The 18,694-nt window shown below is 35.6% G+C and overlaps 1 protein-coding gene across 1 annotated transcript in view; it reads left to right on the plus strand.

The window, feature by feature from the left end:
- Nucleotides 1-17,751, plus strand: part of LOC125657848 (IWS1-like protein) — a 30,395-nt gene extending 12,644 nt beyond the window's left edge. The window contains exons 8-16 of the mRNA XM_056149510.1: nt 302-452; nt 1,148-1,230; nt 3,658-3,709; nt 9,561-9,638; nt 9,810-9,927; nt 10,954-11,062; nt 14,411-14,467; nt 14,900-15,014; nt 16,776-17,751. Coding sequence (XP_056005485.1) covers nt 302-452; nt 1,148-1,230; nt 3,658-3,709; nt 9,561-9,638; nt 9,810-9,927; nt 10,954-11,062; nt 14,411-14,467; nt 14,900-15,014; nt 16,776-16,901 — 889 coding nt within the window. The 3' untranslated portion in view covers nt 16,902-17,751. The remainder of the gene's footprint in view (nt 1-301; nt 453-1,147; nt 1,231-3,657; nt 3,710-9,560; nt 9,639-9,809; nt 9,928-10,953; nt 11,063-14,410; nt 14,468-14,899; nt 15,015-16,775) is intronic.
- Nucleotides 17,752-18,694: the final 943 nt, after the last annotated feature.

The following is an 18,694-nucleotide window of genomic DNA, read 5'->3' on the forward strand; positions in this document are numbered from 1 at the left end:
GGAGCTTCCGAGTTCATGCTCTAAACTATGGATAAAATGTGGGGAAAATTTACTCTTATGAAATAGGAAATTCCTCCTCAGAAATATGATTCGCTGTCAAGGTTTAAGCAGAGTCTGGTCTTTGATTGTGAATCTTCTCCTGGTGGAATTTCCCAGTCTTATCCATGTATCGGTTGATGGGATGTGTGATTGTTAGATTTGTTCTTTTTATTGCTGTTGGTTTTTATACCAATTATAGATTTTGTGCATTATTTTAAAGTGTTGAAATACAAATGAATTTAATTTTTTTTTTTTTTTGCAGATTTGATTTTGTATCAGATTTTGATTTGATGTTAATGAAAAAGAAAGATGAAATGAGGAAAAGAAAGAAGCGTCGGCGGGATGTGGACATAATTAATGATAATGATGACCTTATAGTAGATATGATTGTCAAAATGAAGGAAGCTGCAGAGGTGATTAGATTACTTATGTGTAGGAGCATATATATTGTACATGTAGGTAGTGTGAATTTTTCTGATAAGTTTGTCAACTACCAGTATGTCTCCACATTCAGTATATTTATGTATTTTATTTAAACTATATTTTATTCACAAAGTGAATGGGATCGGGCAGCAGGCATAGCCTATTTTAGCCCTCTCCCTATATTGTTGAATATTTTCTGCACTTTTTTTGAAGACACCATCCTGAAATTTCATCCGTAGATCTACCAGAGCTGCTGAAACGATTCACCAGTTTCAGTTTTATTTAATTTTTTTGATTTTGTGTTCAATTTTTTTTTTGTTGTTGCTAATTTTGGTTTGGTTCAATACACATTTCTTTGATTAGTAACTCCCTAGAAAGTAACTATCAGATGTGAAACTCTTTAAAAAAAAAATTTCATCTTGAAAATGGTGGAAATGATTTGGTTTGAAGTACATGGAGAACATTACAAAATTACTTTTCAATGCTCATTGTTAAAGTGTTTACCAAAAAAAACACCCAAACAACAAAACATTTTGAGTAGCATTCTATGAACCAGAGACACATAATCAATAAAGTTGTGAGAATTTGTTCATGTAGAGATGTGGATTATTTTAACTGATTGTGTGAGGATTCTGTTAAATTAAGACCTTGTCAAATTATTATTGTTTGAAATAAATCATTTCAGGATGACCGTGCACTCAATATGCAGAAGAAACCCGCCATAACCAAACTGAAAATGCTGGGCCATGTGGTATCTCAACTGAAAAAGTAAGTTATACCTCAGGAGTAACTTTAAATCGGCCATAACCAAACTGAAAATGCTGGGCCATGTGGTATCTCAACTGAAAAAGTAAGTTGTACCTCAGGAGTAACAGTGAACAATTATGCAATGCATCTGATTTTAATATCTCTCACTTTATGCCTTTCGTTATTGAACATTTACATCCTATAGAAATATAATAAAAATGTAAAGTATTCATTTTCCTATGAATTCTAGCAGGACGCATCATGGCATATAAAACACATTTTCAGGAAATTCATAATACACTTGTCATGATCAAAATAGCTGCAATTGTAAAAATCATACTGAAGTCAAAGTTTGAGGCATTTCTTCAAAAACATACAAGCATATGACCCAATATGCTACACAAATGTCTCTAAAAACATTATTATTATTGTACATTTATATAGTGCTTTATCTAATCAAGACAGTGACCTTAAAGTGCTTTACATGTAAAACAATAAAAACAAAGAACAATAAAAACACAGAAAAGGGAATAAAATGATACTGAAACTGAGATTAACATAGTAACTATGGGAAAGCCAAAATAAAAATATTCCAGTTTAACCTGAGACCCAGGCAACCAGTAAATGTGGTAACCTATATTGTAGTTGACATTAACTTACCTGCCCTGAGTCTCGATTCCACGGAAACATGAAGTCTTCAACTTTCAGTTTCAACTTTCAGTTTAAATACTTTCAGTGGTATTGTTCACTTTGATACTGTGAATTTACTTCTCAAAAAAAGAATTTGCTTCTCAAATTCGTTCTCCATCCCAGATAGTTGATTTCAGTAGAAATCTGTCACTGATAACGCATCAGGGAAAGAACAATCACTGCGATTGGACCAATATTTAAAGGGGCAGGAATAAAATAATTGTTGATGACCACTTTCATGTCATAGCATAATCTTTTAGCCTGATGGATTGGATTACAAGTATATTGTTTTACACCCCTCTCGAGAATTTTTCACTGTTGGCATGATGGAAGAAAATCAACAAGGAAGACTCTAAGAAAAGGGAAAACCAATACCAACTGAAACAAGGATATTGATATTAAATTACACACCGATCAGTGAGAAGAAACATATGTCAATGTACCATCAGTGTCTGCTATATGTAAAAGCTGCGAGGAAATTTTTAGGAATGACTTTCAAGAAACTACAAAAAGATCAGAGAGAAGCTATTTTGCCGAGTCAGTTAAATTTTTTCGACGAAGTGAGCCATTTGTACACACCCAAACTCTAATTGGATGCAAATGATGGGGAAGTCTTTAGATGGGACATATTATGGTACAGCGATGTCTGTACATCCATCCGTCCATTCAGGGTTTTCTGTTTCTAATTTCATTTCTCTGTCATATATCAATCAAGTCGAAATTTGCTATGTAGCATCTTTGTGGATCACTCTAGAGCATATTGCAATTTTGATCCACTTCGACTCCTGTTGCAGGAGTTTTGCCCCTTTATTTGAAAATTATTGTTAAATGGAGGGTACATAATTTGTTGGGTTAACTCCTCCCCCAGTTTTCAAATGAGAACTGTCTTATTTTACAGAGTGTTTATATTGGTATTGAAGTTATGCATGTGGCAAGGATTTTGATATTCTTTAATTTTTGAGAAAATTACAGGTTGTTGAACTTAGTCAGTTTAGAGGAATTATTACATAGAGAGTACATGATTTGTCTGTTTTTTCCTTCCACAGCTTTCAAGTGAGGACCTTCTATTTTTTTTTTTTACAGAGTACCAGGTATTTGTATTGGTATGGAAGATGTGACAAGGATTTTCATTTTCTTCAGTTCTTGAGAAAATTACAAGTTGTTGAACTTAGTCTGTTTTGAGGAAATATATTGAATAAAGGACATGGTTTGTTCTTTCAACTCATCTCAGTTTAGAAGCTAGATTCTTTGTAAATGACTAAGATTTGCATAGTGCAAGGATTTTGATTCTCAACAATTTTTAGTTTTCTTTGATATGTTGAATATTTACAGGTTGTTGAACTTGGTTAAATTTGGGGAAATATTTTACACACAGATCTCTTGGTGTGTCTATCGACTTCTTGTCACAGTTTTAAGCTAAGACCTTTTATTCATACAATACAAAGAAAGTATGTCACAGCCTGATGATGGCTGATATACTACCTGAAGCAAAGTTCTACAAATAATTATGGTTTGAGAAAAACACCTTATGTAAGCATTTTCACGGTCATATTATGTACTGTTTGCGGTACTCTTGTTAGAATATATAATTATGAAATAATAGGATAGAATGAATGACATTCATTGAAAATATCTAAATTGTTCATCCCTGGTACTTTGTTTTTACTGTATTTGTTTACTGATACAGTGAACATCTCGTACATAAAGTTCAAAATGACTAGTATTTTCTTTAAATTGAACATCTTTGTATCATTGTAGAGCTGATCTTCACTTGGCCTTCCTCGATTGTGGAATACTCAGTGCGATGACGGTAAGACTTTACTACACATGATGTCGCAGTGTGTTACTGCTCACCGACTCTTCATATTCCCATTGTTAAGTTGGATAGAAATTTCTATAGAATTTTTTTTGTCAAGTGTAAATTGATTATGGTTTGCAAAAATTTGTCATTGGGATTTGAGCATATAGCATGTTAAATCTGGAGATTGGACTGTTCTATTGGGTTATTAGATTTATCTGGAGATCAGGCTGTTCTATTGGGTTATTAGATTTATCTGGAGATTGGACTGTTCTATTGGGTTATTAGATTTATCTGGAGATAGGACTGTTCTATTGGGTTATTAGATTTATCTGGAGATCGGACTGTTCTATTGGGTTATTAGATTTATCTGGAGATGTGACTGTTCTATTGGGTTATTAGATTTATCTGGAGATGTGACTGTTCTATTGGGTTATTATACCCCCCGAACGAAGTTCTGGGGGGTATATAGGAATCACTCTGTCTGTCTGTCTGTCCGTCCGTCTGTCTGTGCAGATTCGTGTCCGGGCCATAACTTCTTTGTTCTTTGACTTAGGCATACCATATTTGGCACACAGGTAGATCACCATGAGACGATGTGTCGAGTACCTTCATGACCTCAAGGTCAAAATTAAAATTTTTTACAATGGATTCGTGTCCGGGCCATAACTTCTTTGTTCTTTGACATAGGCATACCATATTTGACACATGAGTGTATCACCATGAGACGATGTGTCATGTACCTTCATGACCTCCATATGACCTTGACCTCAAGGTCAAAATTAAAGGTTTTTACAATGGATTCATGTCCGGGCCATAACTTCTTTGTTCTTTGACTTAGGCATACCATATTTGACACATGAGTGTATCACCATGAGACGATGTGTCAAGTACCTTCATGACCTCTATATGACCTTGACCGTTGACCTCAAGGTCAAAATTAAAGGTTTTTTACAATGGATTCGTGTCCGGGCCATAACTTCTTTGTTCTTTGACATAGGCATACCATATTTGACACATGAGTGTATCACCATGAGACGATGTGTCGAGTACCTTCATGACCTGTATATGACCTTGAACTTTGACCTCAAGGTCAAAATTGATTATAGGGTTTTGACATAGTCATACCATAAGACATGGGTGTATCACCATGAGACTATGTGTCATGTACATTCATGACCTCTTTATGACCTTGACCTTTGATCTCAAGGTCAAAATTATAGGTTTATGCCATGGATTTGTGTTCGGACTATATCTTCCATTTTCTTCTACAAATGCATACCATATTTTTACACTCAGGAAAGAGGTAATTTATACCTATTAACAACACCCTTTGGGAGATTGGGGTAAGGGGGGGGGGGTATTCTTAGTGAGCATTGCTCACAGTACATCTTGTTAGATTTGTCTAGAGATCGGACTATTCTATTGGATTATTAGATTTATCTGGAGATGTGACTGTTCTATTGGATTATTAGATTTATCTGGAGATCGGACTGTTCTATTGGGTTATTAGAATTATCTGGAGATCAGACTGTTCTATTGGGTTATTAGATTTATCTGGAGATCGGACTGTTCTATTGGGTTATTAGATTTATCTGGAGATCGGACTGTTCTATTGGGTTATTAGATTTATCTGGAGATGTGACTGTTCTATTGGGTTATTAGATTTATCTGGAGATTGGACTGTTCTATTGGGTTATTAGATTTATCTGGAGATCGGACTGTTCTATTGGGTTATTAGATTTATCTGGAGATCAGACTGTTCTATTGGGTTATTAGATTTATCTGAAGAAGTGACTGTTCTATTGGGTTATTAGATTTATCTGGAGATTGGACTGTTCTATTGGGTTATTAGATTTATCTGGAGATCGGACTGTTCTATTGGGTTATTAGATTTATCTGGAGATTGGACTGTTCTATTGGGTTATTAGATTTATCTGGAGATCGAACTGTTCTATTGGGTTATTAGATTTATCTGGAGATCGGACTGTTCTATTGGGTTATTAGATTTATCTGAAGATGTGACTGTTCTATTGGGTTATTAGATTTATCTGGAGATCGGACTGTTCTATTGGGTTATTAGATTTATCTGGAGATCGGACTGTTCTATTGGGTTATTAGATTTATCTGGAGATTGGACTGTTCTATTAGGTTATTAAATTTATCTGAAGATGTGACTGTTCTATTGGGTTATTAGATTTATCTGGAGATGTGACTGTTCTATTGGGTTATTAGATTTATCTGAAGATGTGACTGTTCTATTGGGTTATTAGATTTATCTGGAGATCGGGCTGTTCTATTGGGTTATTAGATTTATCTGGACATCAGACTTTCTATTGGGTTATTAGATTTATCTGGAGATGTGACTGTTCTATTGGGTTATTAGATTTATCTGAAGATGTGACTGTTCTATTGGGTTATTAGATTTATTGGGTTATTAGATTTATCTGGACATCAGACTGTTCTATTGGGTTATTAGATTTATCTGGAGATTGGACTGTTCTATTGGGTTATTAGATTCATCTGGAGATCGGACTGTTCTATTGGGTTATTAGATTTATCTGGACATCAGACTGTTCTATTGGGTTATTAGATTTATCTGGAGATCGGACTGTTCTATTGGGTTATTAGATTTATCTGGAGATTGGACTGTTCTATTGGGTTATTAGATTCATCTGGAGATCGGACTGTTCTATTGGGTTATTAGATTTATCTGGACATCAGACTGTTCTATTGGGTTATTAGATTTATCTGGAGATCGGACTGTTCTATTGGGTTATTAGATTTATCTGGAGATTGGACTGTTCTATTGGGTTATTAGATTTATCTGGAGATCGGACTGTTCTATTGGGTTATTAGATTTATCAAGTGACAGTGTGACATATCAAGCGTATAATATATGAATTTTTGTGTATATGGAAATGAGACTTTTCATTCATATATAGCATGGTAGCATGGTAGATTGACTCGGATCAAACTGAGTGACTGGATTAATAAATCTGCTGCGAAACCCGCGTGTGAAAGGATGTAATATGTAAATTGGTTTATCAGAATTTTAGGGTATGAAAGGCAAACTTCTTGTCTTGATTTGTTAATCAATATCATTGTAGACAGTAAATTATTTTGTTTTAGTAACATTTAAAAAGGAAAGCACAAGATGTCAGATAAACAAGTCACATTTTAGTAAAGCTGATAGTCTCAAAATATTCAATTTGGCCCTGAGTATTTTGCTGCTTAGTAGAAGTACTCGCATCAGCAAGTGGGTGAAAGGTATTCACATTATGATTATTAATTACATGTGCATTGTGTTTGATGAACCCTACCAAATGTCATTTGCTTGAGGTCAAGGTCATTTGAAAACAAGATTAGGAAAATTTTGACCTTAATAATGTAACACTGGATTGAATCTTAACTGAAACAGAATATAGTCAGTGTTTAGCTCACCTGAGCTGAAAGCTCAAGTGAGCTTTTCTGATCACCTGTTGTCGGCCATCTGTCTGTCTGTCTGTAAACTTATCACATTTTTAGCTCTTCTGAGCCAAAGGCTCAAAGAGCTAATCATATGGCCATGTCTGGCGTGCGGTGTGCGTCAACTTTTTGGGAAAAGGGCTATATCTCAAGAACCCCTTGGTTAATTTTTGTCAAATTTGTTACAGGGTATCCTTGGCCCAAGGGCTTTCATTTGTACTAAAACTAGGGTTGTGACCCTTTAACAAGGGGAGATAATTAGGAAAATGCAAACAAAAGTAGTGGTTGCTAAAAATCTTCTTCTCAAGAACCACGGGGCAAATTATCACCAAACTTATGCATAAGGATGAGGATAGGCTGTAGATAAAAAATTGTTCAAGGCATCATCCTGGGGCAAAGGGTGTGGTCTCAAGGTCACTTCAAAGTTGACCTTAAATTTTGTTTTGTTAAAACTGTGATATTTTGCTTAGTATAAGGACTAGGATCATCAAATTTTGTCACTTGATGCATATTAGGACTTAATATCATGTTGTCTCAAAAGTAGGTCATGGTGACCTACTTTTTGAATTTCGCAGGTAATTATTATTAAATGGATTTTGATGCATATCTTGGACACTTTTGAGCCTATGATCATCAAAAGTTGTCAGTTGATGGATCATGGGACCTTGAACTGCGTCCTGTGAAAAGTATGTCACCATGACCTACTTTCTGAATTTTATGACTAATCATTTATGAATACATTTTAGGTTGTTATTTCAGATACCGAGAGGTTTAGAATCATCAAACCTTGTAAGTTGATGCATCTAGAGGCCTCGAAACATATTTATGAAAAAAAGTAGGTCACAGTGACCTACTTTTTGAATTTTGCAGACATTCAAATTTCACATTTTCAATTTTAGATGCATATTTTGGATACTATGAAATCTAGGATCATCAAACTTTGTCATTTGATGCATCTTGAGTCTTCATAGTTTGTTGACCAAAAAGTAGGTCACCGTGACCTACTTTTGGAATTTGACGGCTATATTTTAATATTTCAGATACTATTTGACTTACAATTATCAAACTTTGTCAGTTGATGCATGTTGAGTCTTCAGAGTGTGTTGACTAAAAAGTAGGTCACCGTGACTTACTTTTGGAATTTGACGTTTATATCTGAATATTTCAGGTACTATTTGACTTCAATTATCAAACTTTGTCAGTTGATGCATCTTGAGTCTTTGGAGTGTGTCGACCAAAAAGTAGGTCACTGTGGCCTTCTTTTGGAATTTGACGGCTATATTTGAATACTATTTGACTTGTCAGTTGATGCATCTTGAGTTTTCAGTGTGTTGACCAAAAGTAGGTCACCGTGACCTACTTTTGGACAGTTACATTTAAATTTTCAGGTACTATTTGACTTTACATCATCAAACTTTGTTAATTGATGAATCTTGGTTATTGAGAATTTTTGCCTGTTCTACAATGTATCAGAAGAGCAATTGTAGGCCCATGGGCCTCTTGTTTAGTTCTCCAGAACCACTGGGCCAATTTCAATCAAACTTGCTACAAATAATCTTTGGGTGAAGGGCATTCAAGTTTGTTCAAATGAAGGGCCATACCCCCTTCAAAGGAAAGATAATAACAAAACTGCAAAAATAGGTTGGAGTCATTTAAAAATCTTCTCAAGAACCGCTTGGCCAGAAGAGCTAAAATTCATATGAATGCTTCCTGACATAGTGTAGATTCAAATTTATTAAAACCATGGCCCCCGGGGGAAGGGTGGGGCCACAATAGGGGATAAGAGATTTACATGCAAATATACATGTATAGGGAAAATTTTTAAAAAAATCTTCTCAAGATTCTCAACGGGCCCCGGGGGTAGAATGGGGCCATATTAGGGGGTGAAAGTTTTACACCCAAATATATAGGGAAAATCTTTAAAATTCTTCTCAAGAACCAATGGGCCAGAGAAGTTTACATTTATATGAAGCTTCCTGACATAGTGCAGATTCAGGTTGAACCCTGAAGGTAGGATGGGGCCACTATAGGGGATCAAAGTTTTACATGTAAATATATAGGCAAAATATTTAAAAATCTTTTTCTCAAGAACCACGGTGTCAGAAATGTTTACATTTACATGAAAGCTTCCTGAGATAGTGCAGATTCAAGTTTGTAAAAATCATGGCCCCCGGGGTAGGTTGGGGTCATAATAGGGATCAAAATTTTACATTCAAATATGTAGAGAAAATCTGTAAATATGGGCCAAAGTGACTCAGGTGAGCAATGTGGCCCATGGACTTCTTGTTTTTTGGGTTTTTTTTTAAATTTGTACATTATGATAAATTAATAGGATAGTCTTTATTTTTTATTTTTTAAAGTGAATGTATTTATTTTGCTGTTTGTTCCATGACAGGAATGGCTGGCCCCTCTTCCAGACAAAAGTCTGCCCCATTTACAGATCCGTGAACAGTTTTTACGACTTCTTCATGAGGTACATGTAAATTTATAACTTTAGGTATTTAATTTGATAATTTTGGTTCATTATCAATTCTCGAAAAAAGTTGGGACAACAAACATGTATGAATCTCATGTAATACACAACAATTAGCAAGAGTTCTAGTAGCGTGTATATGTACCAGTCTCTCCACTTCCTGTATTGCAGTTTCCAGCCATTAGCAAAGAGGGATTAAAGACCAGTGGAATTGGTAAAGCCATTATGTATCTGTACAAACATCCAAAAGAAACCAAGGAAAACAAAGACAGGGCTGGGAAACTCATCAGTAAGATGACTGTTTAAAGCATACAGTATTTATTGTGTATTTCTTTATGGTTTGAAGTTTGTAGGATACAGGTATTCATGAAATCCATGAAAACTAAGCAGCCACGAAATCTAATGATTTCACAGTAATGCACAATGGAATAGGAAGTGCTCCTGTTTTAGCTGAACTTAAATTGAATTTTCAGTGTGGTTTTTGGCTTACACTTTACATAACTTATGACAAGACGGATTTTGGCTTACACTGTACATAACTGATGACTAAACATTCCCCTTATAGATAATAGTAAAATCTTGAGGTAGCGTGACTTGTCACATAAGCTTTCGGAAGTCTTTTTTTCTCCAGCAGTGTCAGTATCAAACAGTCTTGTGTATTTCACCATGGTACACCCAGTCATTCATTCCTTCATATCTATAAATTTCTCCATATAAGCATTTTAATTTGGATTCTTTGTAACTTATGAATCTAATTTCATTGCCATTCCAGAGTATACAAGTTTTATTGTAGCTATGCTAATTGTGACAAGGAAGTTCTACCATGTACATCTCTCACCTCTGACCTTATCTTACAGGGTTCAACAACTTCCATTGAGGAGTTTCTCAGTGTCGCACATGTACAGACATCGGGGAGTTTCTTAGTGTCACACACACATACAGACATCGGGGAGTTTCTCTGTGTCACACACATGTACAGACATCGGGGGAGTTTTTCAGTGTCACACACATATGTACAGACATCGGGGAGTTTCTCAATGTCACGCACATGTACAGACATCGGGGAGTTTCTCAATGTCACGCACATGTACAGACATCGGGGAGTTTCTCAATGTCACGCACACATACAGACATCGGGGAGTCTATCAGTGTCACATACATGTACAGACATCGGGGAGTTTCTCAGTGTCACACACAGACATCAAGGAGTTTCTTAGTGTCACACACACATGTACAGACATCAGGGAGTTTATCATTGTCATACGTCCATTTTTAAATTGAAAAGAAACTGACAAGATTTCTTTCATTATTACAGATGAGTGGTCCAGACCCATTTTTAGCTTGACGTCAAATTTTAAGAAGTTGTCCAAAGAAGAAAGAGAGGAAAGAGATTATGAACAGCTGCCCAAAAAAAGGAGAGTCAGGTAAGGGAGTTAACTGCATAGGGGCTGTTGTAAGTTTTAGCTTTCCTAAGTCATACACTCAAATGAGTTATTCTGATCAAAATTTGTCCACTTTCCCACATCATTGTCATTGATTTTTCACATAGCTTCTCCTCCAGCACCACAGCGCTAATTTTCAACCCAATAATGTCACTAAATTTTTCTTGATAAATCGAGATTCAAATGAATCAGGGGTGTGATTTTTCCTCTTTTCAAAGGAAATCCTCTGATATGCTCAATTTTCGAAAGAATGAAACACTCTGGATTTGATCCTATGTGGCAGAAAATGATATTATTCTAGGTAGGGTGAAGTGTTTTCCTCCCTTTTTGACCAGTTTTCCTCTGATTTCTGAGGAATTCAGTCACATCTCTGATGAATGGTCACACCCTCTTTTAAGGGGAGATGATTTGGAAACTATAAAGATAGGGAGCAGTCATTTAAAATCCTTTTTGTCGAGAATCACTGGATCATGAAACATAAGTATCTTTTTTATATCATATAGCTACAAGTTTCTGTAAATTGTATGCACCCTAAGGGACAAGGGTGTTTTACTTAGGAGTGTATTTTTATTTAAAAAAATATTCTAAATCATCTCAAGAACAAGATTACAATGAGTCGAAACAGTATGCATGCATCCTCAAGTAGTGTGTATTCAAATTTATTCAAATCATGAACATCTGAGTCATTAAGGTCAGTATGTGAATGCGGTACAGTAAAAATTTCACTTACTACACAAATAGAATTTTTGCAAGCAATGACTCGGGACCAAAGTGAATAGTGTGTATTGTATACAGTATAGATTTAATAGTATAAAGTATAGATTTATTGTGAATAAAAAGTCTAGATTTCATAGGGTACATATATATTTAAAATATAGATTTTACAGTGTATGTACAGTTTAGATTTTACAGTGTATGTACGGTTTAGATTTAATAGTGTATGTACAGTATAGATTTTACAGTGTATGTACAGCATAGATTTTACAGTGTATGTACAGTATAGATTTTACAGTGTATGTACAGTATAGATTTACAGTGTATGTACAGTATAGATTTTACAGTGTATGTACAGTATAGATTTACAGTGTATGTAAAGTATAGATTTTACAGTATGTACAGTATAGATTTTACAGTGTTAGACCAGTATAGATTTTACAGTGTATTTACAGTATAGATTTAAGATGGTGACATGTAGGAAGTACAGGGGTGACATGTAGGAAGTACAGAGGTGACATGTAGGAAGTACAGAGACATGTAGGAAGTACAGAGACATGTAGGAAGTACAGTAGTGATGTGTAGGAAGTACAGACATGTAGGAAGTACAGAGATATGTAGGAAGTACAGTAGTGATATGTAGGAAGTACAGAGGTGACATGTAGGAAGTACAGGGGTGATGTGTAGGTTGATTGATTGTATCTTGCTTAACGTCTCACTCGAGAATTTTTCACACATATTGAAAGGAAGTAAAGAGGTGACATGTAGGAAGTACAGTGGTGACATGTAGGAAGTAAAGAGGTGGCTTGTAGGAAGTATAGAGACATGTATGAAGTACAGGGTTGACATGTAGGAAGTACAGACATGTAGGAAGTACTGAGGTGACATGTAGGAAGTACTGAGGTGACGTGTAGGAAGTACAGAGATATGTAGGAAGTACTGAGGTGACATGTAGGAAGTACTGAGGTGACATGTAGGAAGTACAGGGGTGACATGTAGGAAGTACAGAGGCATGTAGGAAGTAAAGAGGTGGCTTGTAGGAAGTACAGATACATGTAGGAAGTACAGGGGTGACATGTAGGAAGTACTGAGGTGACATGTAGGAAGTACAGGGGTGACATGTAGGAAGTACAGAGGTGACGTGTAGGAAGTACAGAGACACATATGAAGTACAGAGGTGACGTGTAGGAAATTAAAGGGTGACTTGTAGGAAGTACAGGGGTGATGTGTAGGAAGTACAGAGGTGACATGTAGGAATATAGAGGAGACGTGTAGGAAGTTCAGGGGTGACATGTAGGAAGTACAGAGGTGACATGTAGGAAGTACAGAGGTGACATGTAGGAATATAGAGGAGACGTGTAGGAAGTTCAGGGGTGACATGTAGGAAGTACAGAGGTGACATGTAGGAAGTACAGAGGTGACATGTAGGAAGTTTGGGGGTGACGTGTAGGAAGTACAGAGGTGACATGTAGGAAGTTCGGGGGTGACGTGTAGGAAGTTCAGGGGTGACATTTAGGAAGTTAAGGGATGACATGTAGGAATATAGAGGAGACGTGTAGGAAGTTCAGGGGTGATGTGTAGGAAGTACAGAGACATGTAGGAAGTACAGAGATATGTAGGAAGTACAGAGGTGACATGTAGGAAGTACAGAGGTGACATGTAGGAAGTACAGAGGTGACATGTAGGAAGTACAGGGGTGACGTGTAGGAAGTTCAGGGGTGACATTTAGGAAGTTAAGGGATGACATGTAGGAATATAGAGGAGACGTGTAGGAAGTTCAGGGGTGACGTGTAGGAAGTACAGAGACATGTAGGAAGTTCAGAGATGACATGTAGGAAGTTCAGGGGTGACGTGTAGGAAGTACAGAGACATGTAGGAAGTTCAGAGATGACATGTAGGAAGTACAGAGACATGTAGGAAGTACAGAGACATGTAGGAAGTACAGGGATGACAAGTAGGAAGTACAGAGACATGTAGGAAGTACAGAGGTGACATGTAGGAAGTTTGGGGGTGACGTGTAGGAAGTTCAGGGGTGACATTTAGGAAGTTAAGGGATGACATGTAGGAATATAGAGGAGACGTGTAGGAAGTTCAGGGGTGATGTGTAGGAAGTACAGAGACATGTAGGAAGTACAGGGATGACAAGTAGGAAGTACAGAGGTGACATGTGGGAATCTTTAATGATTTTTTCCCGAACTGCAACAAATGAATTAAAAGTAGTTTTTACAAAATGATATGGAAGTTCCCTGAGACATGCCTTTAATTGGAGGCACAAATTAGTCTTGGAAGTGACATCACTTCAAGAATAGGTAGACTCAGTGAAACAACGTACCCCACAGATATTTTGCTTGCAACATTTTAGAAATCCGTAGTAGATGAATTTCTTTTTTTTATGTAAATGACATTTTTGTTAGAACATGAAAATTTGAATTCCGGATTTTAAAGTAATTATCCTCTCTACCCACACGTACATTTACCAGACAGCCATTTGTATTTAGTGTAGTTTCTGTGCAGGTATTGATATGTTTCCACATTAACAGTAATTTTAATGATTCTGTGGTACTAGACTGATGGAGAATTAAATTGTTATTGGCATTGTTTATTCTTGGTTTGCAGTTCAGAGGGAATGACACCAAGAAGAGACATCGACAAAGCTTTAGAGGGAGAAGATAAGTAAGTAAACGGCAGATGCAAAGAAATACGAGATCTGTTAAGAGGCCTGATAAGAGTTTATTTATTGACAGAAAGCCAATGTCTGATTTGTAATCCAGGCCATTAAGAAACAATACAAACATATAAAATCACTTGTGTTTTAGAAGAAAAAAAATCTTTTGAAATTTAGTTCTTAAAAAAAGAATGTAGAGTACTAGGGTAAAGAGGTTCCTATGTGATTCAAGTGTACTTTAGCAAGAATAGCAAATGACAGTCAGGCATAGAAGTACTCTGGGATTTTGATTCTTAAGTCGGGGGCACTCACTCCTGCAATTGCAAATAAGGATGTTTGCAGTCTATCAGGTTTTTAAAAAAAGTTTGTATGCAATTGTAATAGACATGTAAACTTGGTAATTTTCAAAAGCTGCTGGACGATATGATTATGTTTTATAGGCAATTAAGACCAGGAGATAAGGGCTGGATAAATAGAGCGAGGGTACCAATGCCCTCTCACAAGGACTATGTCGTCCGTCCAAAGTGGGAAGTGGAGGAAGAACTTCAAGCAAAGGTATTCAGATTATTCATATTCTCTATCTCTCTCTCATTATATTTCAAACATGTAGCCTTTTCAAGAAGTGATCGTATGGCTAAGACAATAATTTTAGTTTATCAAAAAATGTTTCCATTTCTACATATGTTCTTCATCTATTAAGATTTACCTCGTATACATGTATCTCAATTTGAAGAAAAGTGCAGCATTAGATAAATTAAGTTCTTTGACAAGGAGTCATAATACTTTTGTAAAACAAGGCCATGTTTTTTACCAGTATAAGGCCAAAAATGTATAGGTATTTTTCCCATTACCAAGGCAAAAAAATCCTGGTTGGTAGGTAAGTGGGGAAGGGGTTGTTGGTTTACGAACTTGAAGAAATGAACCCAAACTAGGAACTGAATAACAAGAATTACTGAAGTGTAAAGTATAGGTCACAGTGTCAGACCTAAAAGTTAAGGAATTGGACCCTGAACCACAGGTGCAGTGTTATTGCTATAAAGTCAAACTTAAAATTTAAAAAAAGTGTAAGAAGGACAAGATTAACACTGTATGTTCTGGCCACATAACAGTTTGTAATATAGTTTTATGCTCATTTTACACAATGTTTTTTTTCCAAGCTGAAAACCTCTTATTTACTGTCACAGACTTCAGATATTTTACAATCAGTAACCTTCAAACCAGCTTCATGGTGTGGACCATACATGTAGATATCTAAAAAAGTACTGGAGTTTCTAAATGATGTGATCACAGACTTCTCGCGGTGATATGTGGTAGCTGCATTATACTAGATCCCGGCTAAGCTCCCATGCCACTGGGAGCCAACATTTTATTTGATTTAAAACCTGATTGGGATCAAAATGGAAAAAAATTTCAGTCCGAAAACATTTTTTTTCCTGAAATTTTGGCTAGAAAAATTTCCATGTCCAGGTTGATCGGGTTACAGGAAACAGACATATTTGTTTTTTGGCCTGACTTTAATTTCATTAATTCACAAGATGCTTACACCTGGTTGTAATTCTTTCCAACAGTACTATTTGATGACCATATGACTTGTCCTTTGACCTACTTCTAGAATAATCTTTGCAATAAAAACTTTCCAACGGTGTGATGTTTGATGACCTCATTATTTTGATCTTTTAAACATTAATAATGCCATAACCTTTTGGCTAGATATGAAAGAGCGCTTTCAAATTGATAGTTTGTGGTGTAATGACAAGACTGTCCTAGTAACATGTAATAGAATGTAGGGTGTAATGACTAGACTGTCCTAGTAACATGTAATAGAATGTAGGGTGTAATGACTAGACTGTACTAGTAACATGTAATAGAATGTAGGGTGTCATGACAAGACTGTCCTAGTAACATGTAATAGAATGTAGGGTGTAATGACAAGGCTGTCCTAGAAACATGTAATAGAATGTAGGGTGTAATGACTAGACTGTCCTAGTAACATTTAATAGAATGTAGGGTGTAATGACTAGACTGTCCTAGTAACATGTAATAGAATGTAGGGTGTAATGACTAGACTGTTCTAGTAACATGTAATAGAATGTAGGGTGTAATGACAAGACTGTCCTAGTAACATGTAATAGAATGTAGGTGTCATGACAAGATTGTCCTGGTAACATGTAATAGAATGTAGGGTGTCATGACAAGATTGTCCTGGTAACATGTAATAGAATGTAGGGTGTAATGACAAGGCTTTCCTAGGGCATCTACTATGCTTTAAACTTTTATAGTGCTTTACAACATGTGCTTTAAATTTGAACATTTCAGAGTTCTGGAAAGAAGCCTCCTTCAAGATATGATAAGCATGTGAGGGCATTTGCAGAGAAAAAGAAATTCAATAAAGCGCAGAGGGCTGTGACAATCAGTATTGAGGGCAGAAATATGGCCCTCTGATAAGTGAGAAAGAACTTCAAGGGGGAGTGCATAAATGTAACTCTATAAATTCTTGAAATTAGCAGCGGAACATCAGAAATATGACCCGTTGACTTCTGCAACAGTGAAGCGGTGCATTGTTTGATGCAGGCAGTTGCAGATACAAGTGTTTTCTGATACCTAGCTCAATATACATGTACATAAAACACACCAGTCTTTGTGTACATGTAAGTATTTGAGTAATTGTTTTGATAAATCTGTTCTGCTGGATCTAGGGACTCGTCAGAAGAGATGTACAGTCTGTGTACCAAGCATAGTATCCTCTCTCATCACTCTGTGGTGATTCATTTTGAAAAGATGCAGACAAGATCATTTGAACAATTTCAATAACATTTTCAGTATGTGGTCAAGCATTAGCATCTATATATATAGAGTGTCCAAACTATTTATAAATCTTTTAGGAGCAAAGAATTTTATAAAGAAAGTTGCACTTTTAAAAATTTCTCCTTTAGAAGCAAAAAAAAAAAAATTTTTAACGAATTTTTTATAAGAATAATTGTTTTTCAGGTGCATGAAAGTATCTTTTCATGAATTTTCAATTGAAAAAATGTAAAAACAATTGAAATGTCAAGGTCATAGATAATAAAGGTCATGATGCAGAACCACACCTGTAAAGGTTATTAAACAGGACATTAAATGTGGTCACACTTGGTGGCTTAGTGCTTCAAACACATTTGCTTTTTTTTTTTAGTATTTTACATAACATGGTTGTTGCAAAATATTTTATTGGGATGAAATTTATATTGTACATCAAAACCCAGTATCTCTCAGGAGAGACAGTAATTTTGTCTATAAAGATGGAAGAACCATTTTTAATTGTATTTCATCGTCATTTCATAATTCAGTCATATTCTCCAAAGTTGATGTAGAAGTTAAATGAGTGTTTTGATATCTTTTTGATTGAATGCAACTTGATAACTTGGTAACGTGAATGTTTTAAGTCTCACGGAAGGAATTGTACTTTATTGTTTGTACAGTGAGTTTTGACTGTGTTCCTTGTACATATATAATGAAACATCTTCAAATAAATAAATTCAAAAAAGTTAAGTTGCTAAATATTAATTGATAATATATATATATATATATATATATATATATATATATCCAAATTGTGTTTTTTTTAAAAAAAATCACAGTGTCCGGTATGAAATATTAAAAGAAATAGAATAAACAGTACACAAAGTTAAAAATTTAACGCAAGCGCTTTCATTTTATAATCCTCAGGCGTTACATTTTAAAATAGTTTTGAAATGGTCTGACGTCATAAAGGCGTCCTAACATTTCACGTACATAACGACGTCATAAACGAATGAAGGGAAAAGGTTTTTACGTTAAGCATATTATGACGTCATAGATAATAACAGTAAACATATTTCACAGTAAGCTATTGAGAGCCCGTTTTAAAGTCTTAATAAAGGGTCTTTCTTTTTCTCGTCGGGAAATAGTATTTTCTGTATAGAGTTTATAAAACGGAAATACACTGAATTGTCCGTGGCCACACACATCAATATGTTCACTAACTTTAATTTTTCTGTATTCGGGTGCTGAAATGTGTTGTTTATGAACTCGTATACGAGTTCGCAGAGTAGTTCCAGTTTCACCGATATAATGTTTTCCACAGCCAGCACATGTTATAACATAAATTAAATTTTTGGTGGAGCACGTCATATGTGAATTTACCGTAAATTCCTTGTTGTTAAATTTGAACGAACTTCCTTCCCTTAAGTATGGGCACGTTCCGCATCGCCGATCGT

Source organism: Ostrea edulis, chromosome 9 (genome assembly GCF_947568905.1).
Source record: "Ostrea edulis chromosome 9, xbOstEdul1.1, whole genome shotgun sequence".
NCBI classification, from domain to species: Eukaryota; Metazoa; Mollusca; class Bivalvia; order Ostreida; family Ostreidae; genus Ostrea; species Ostrea edulis.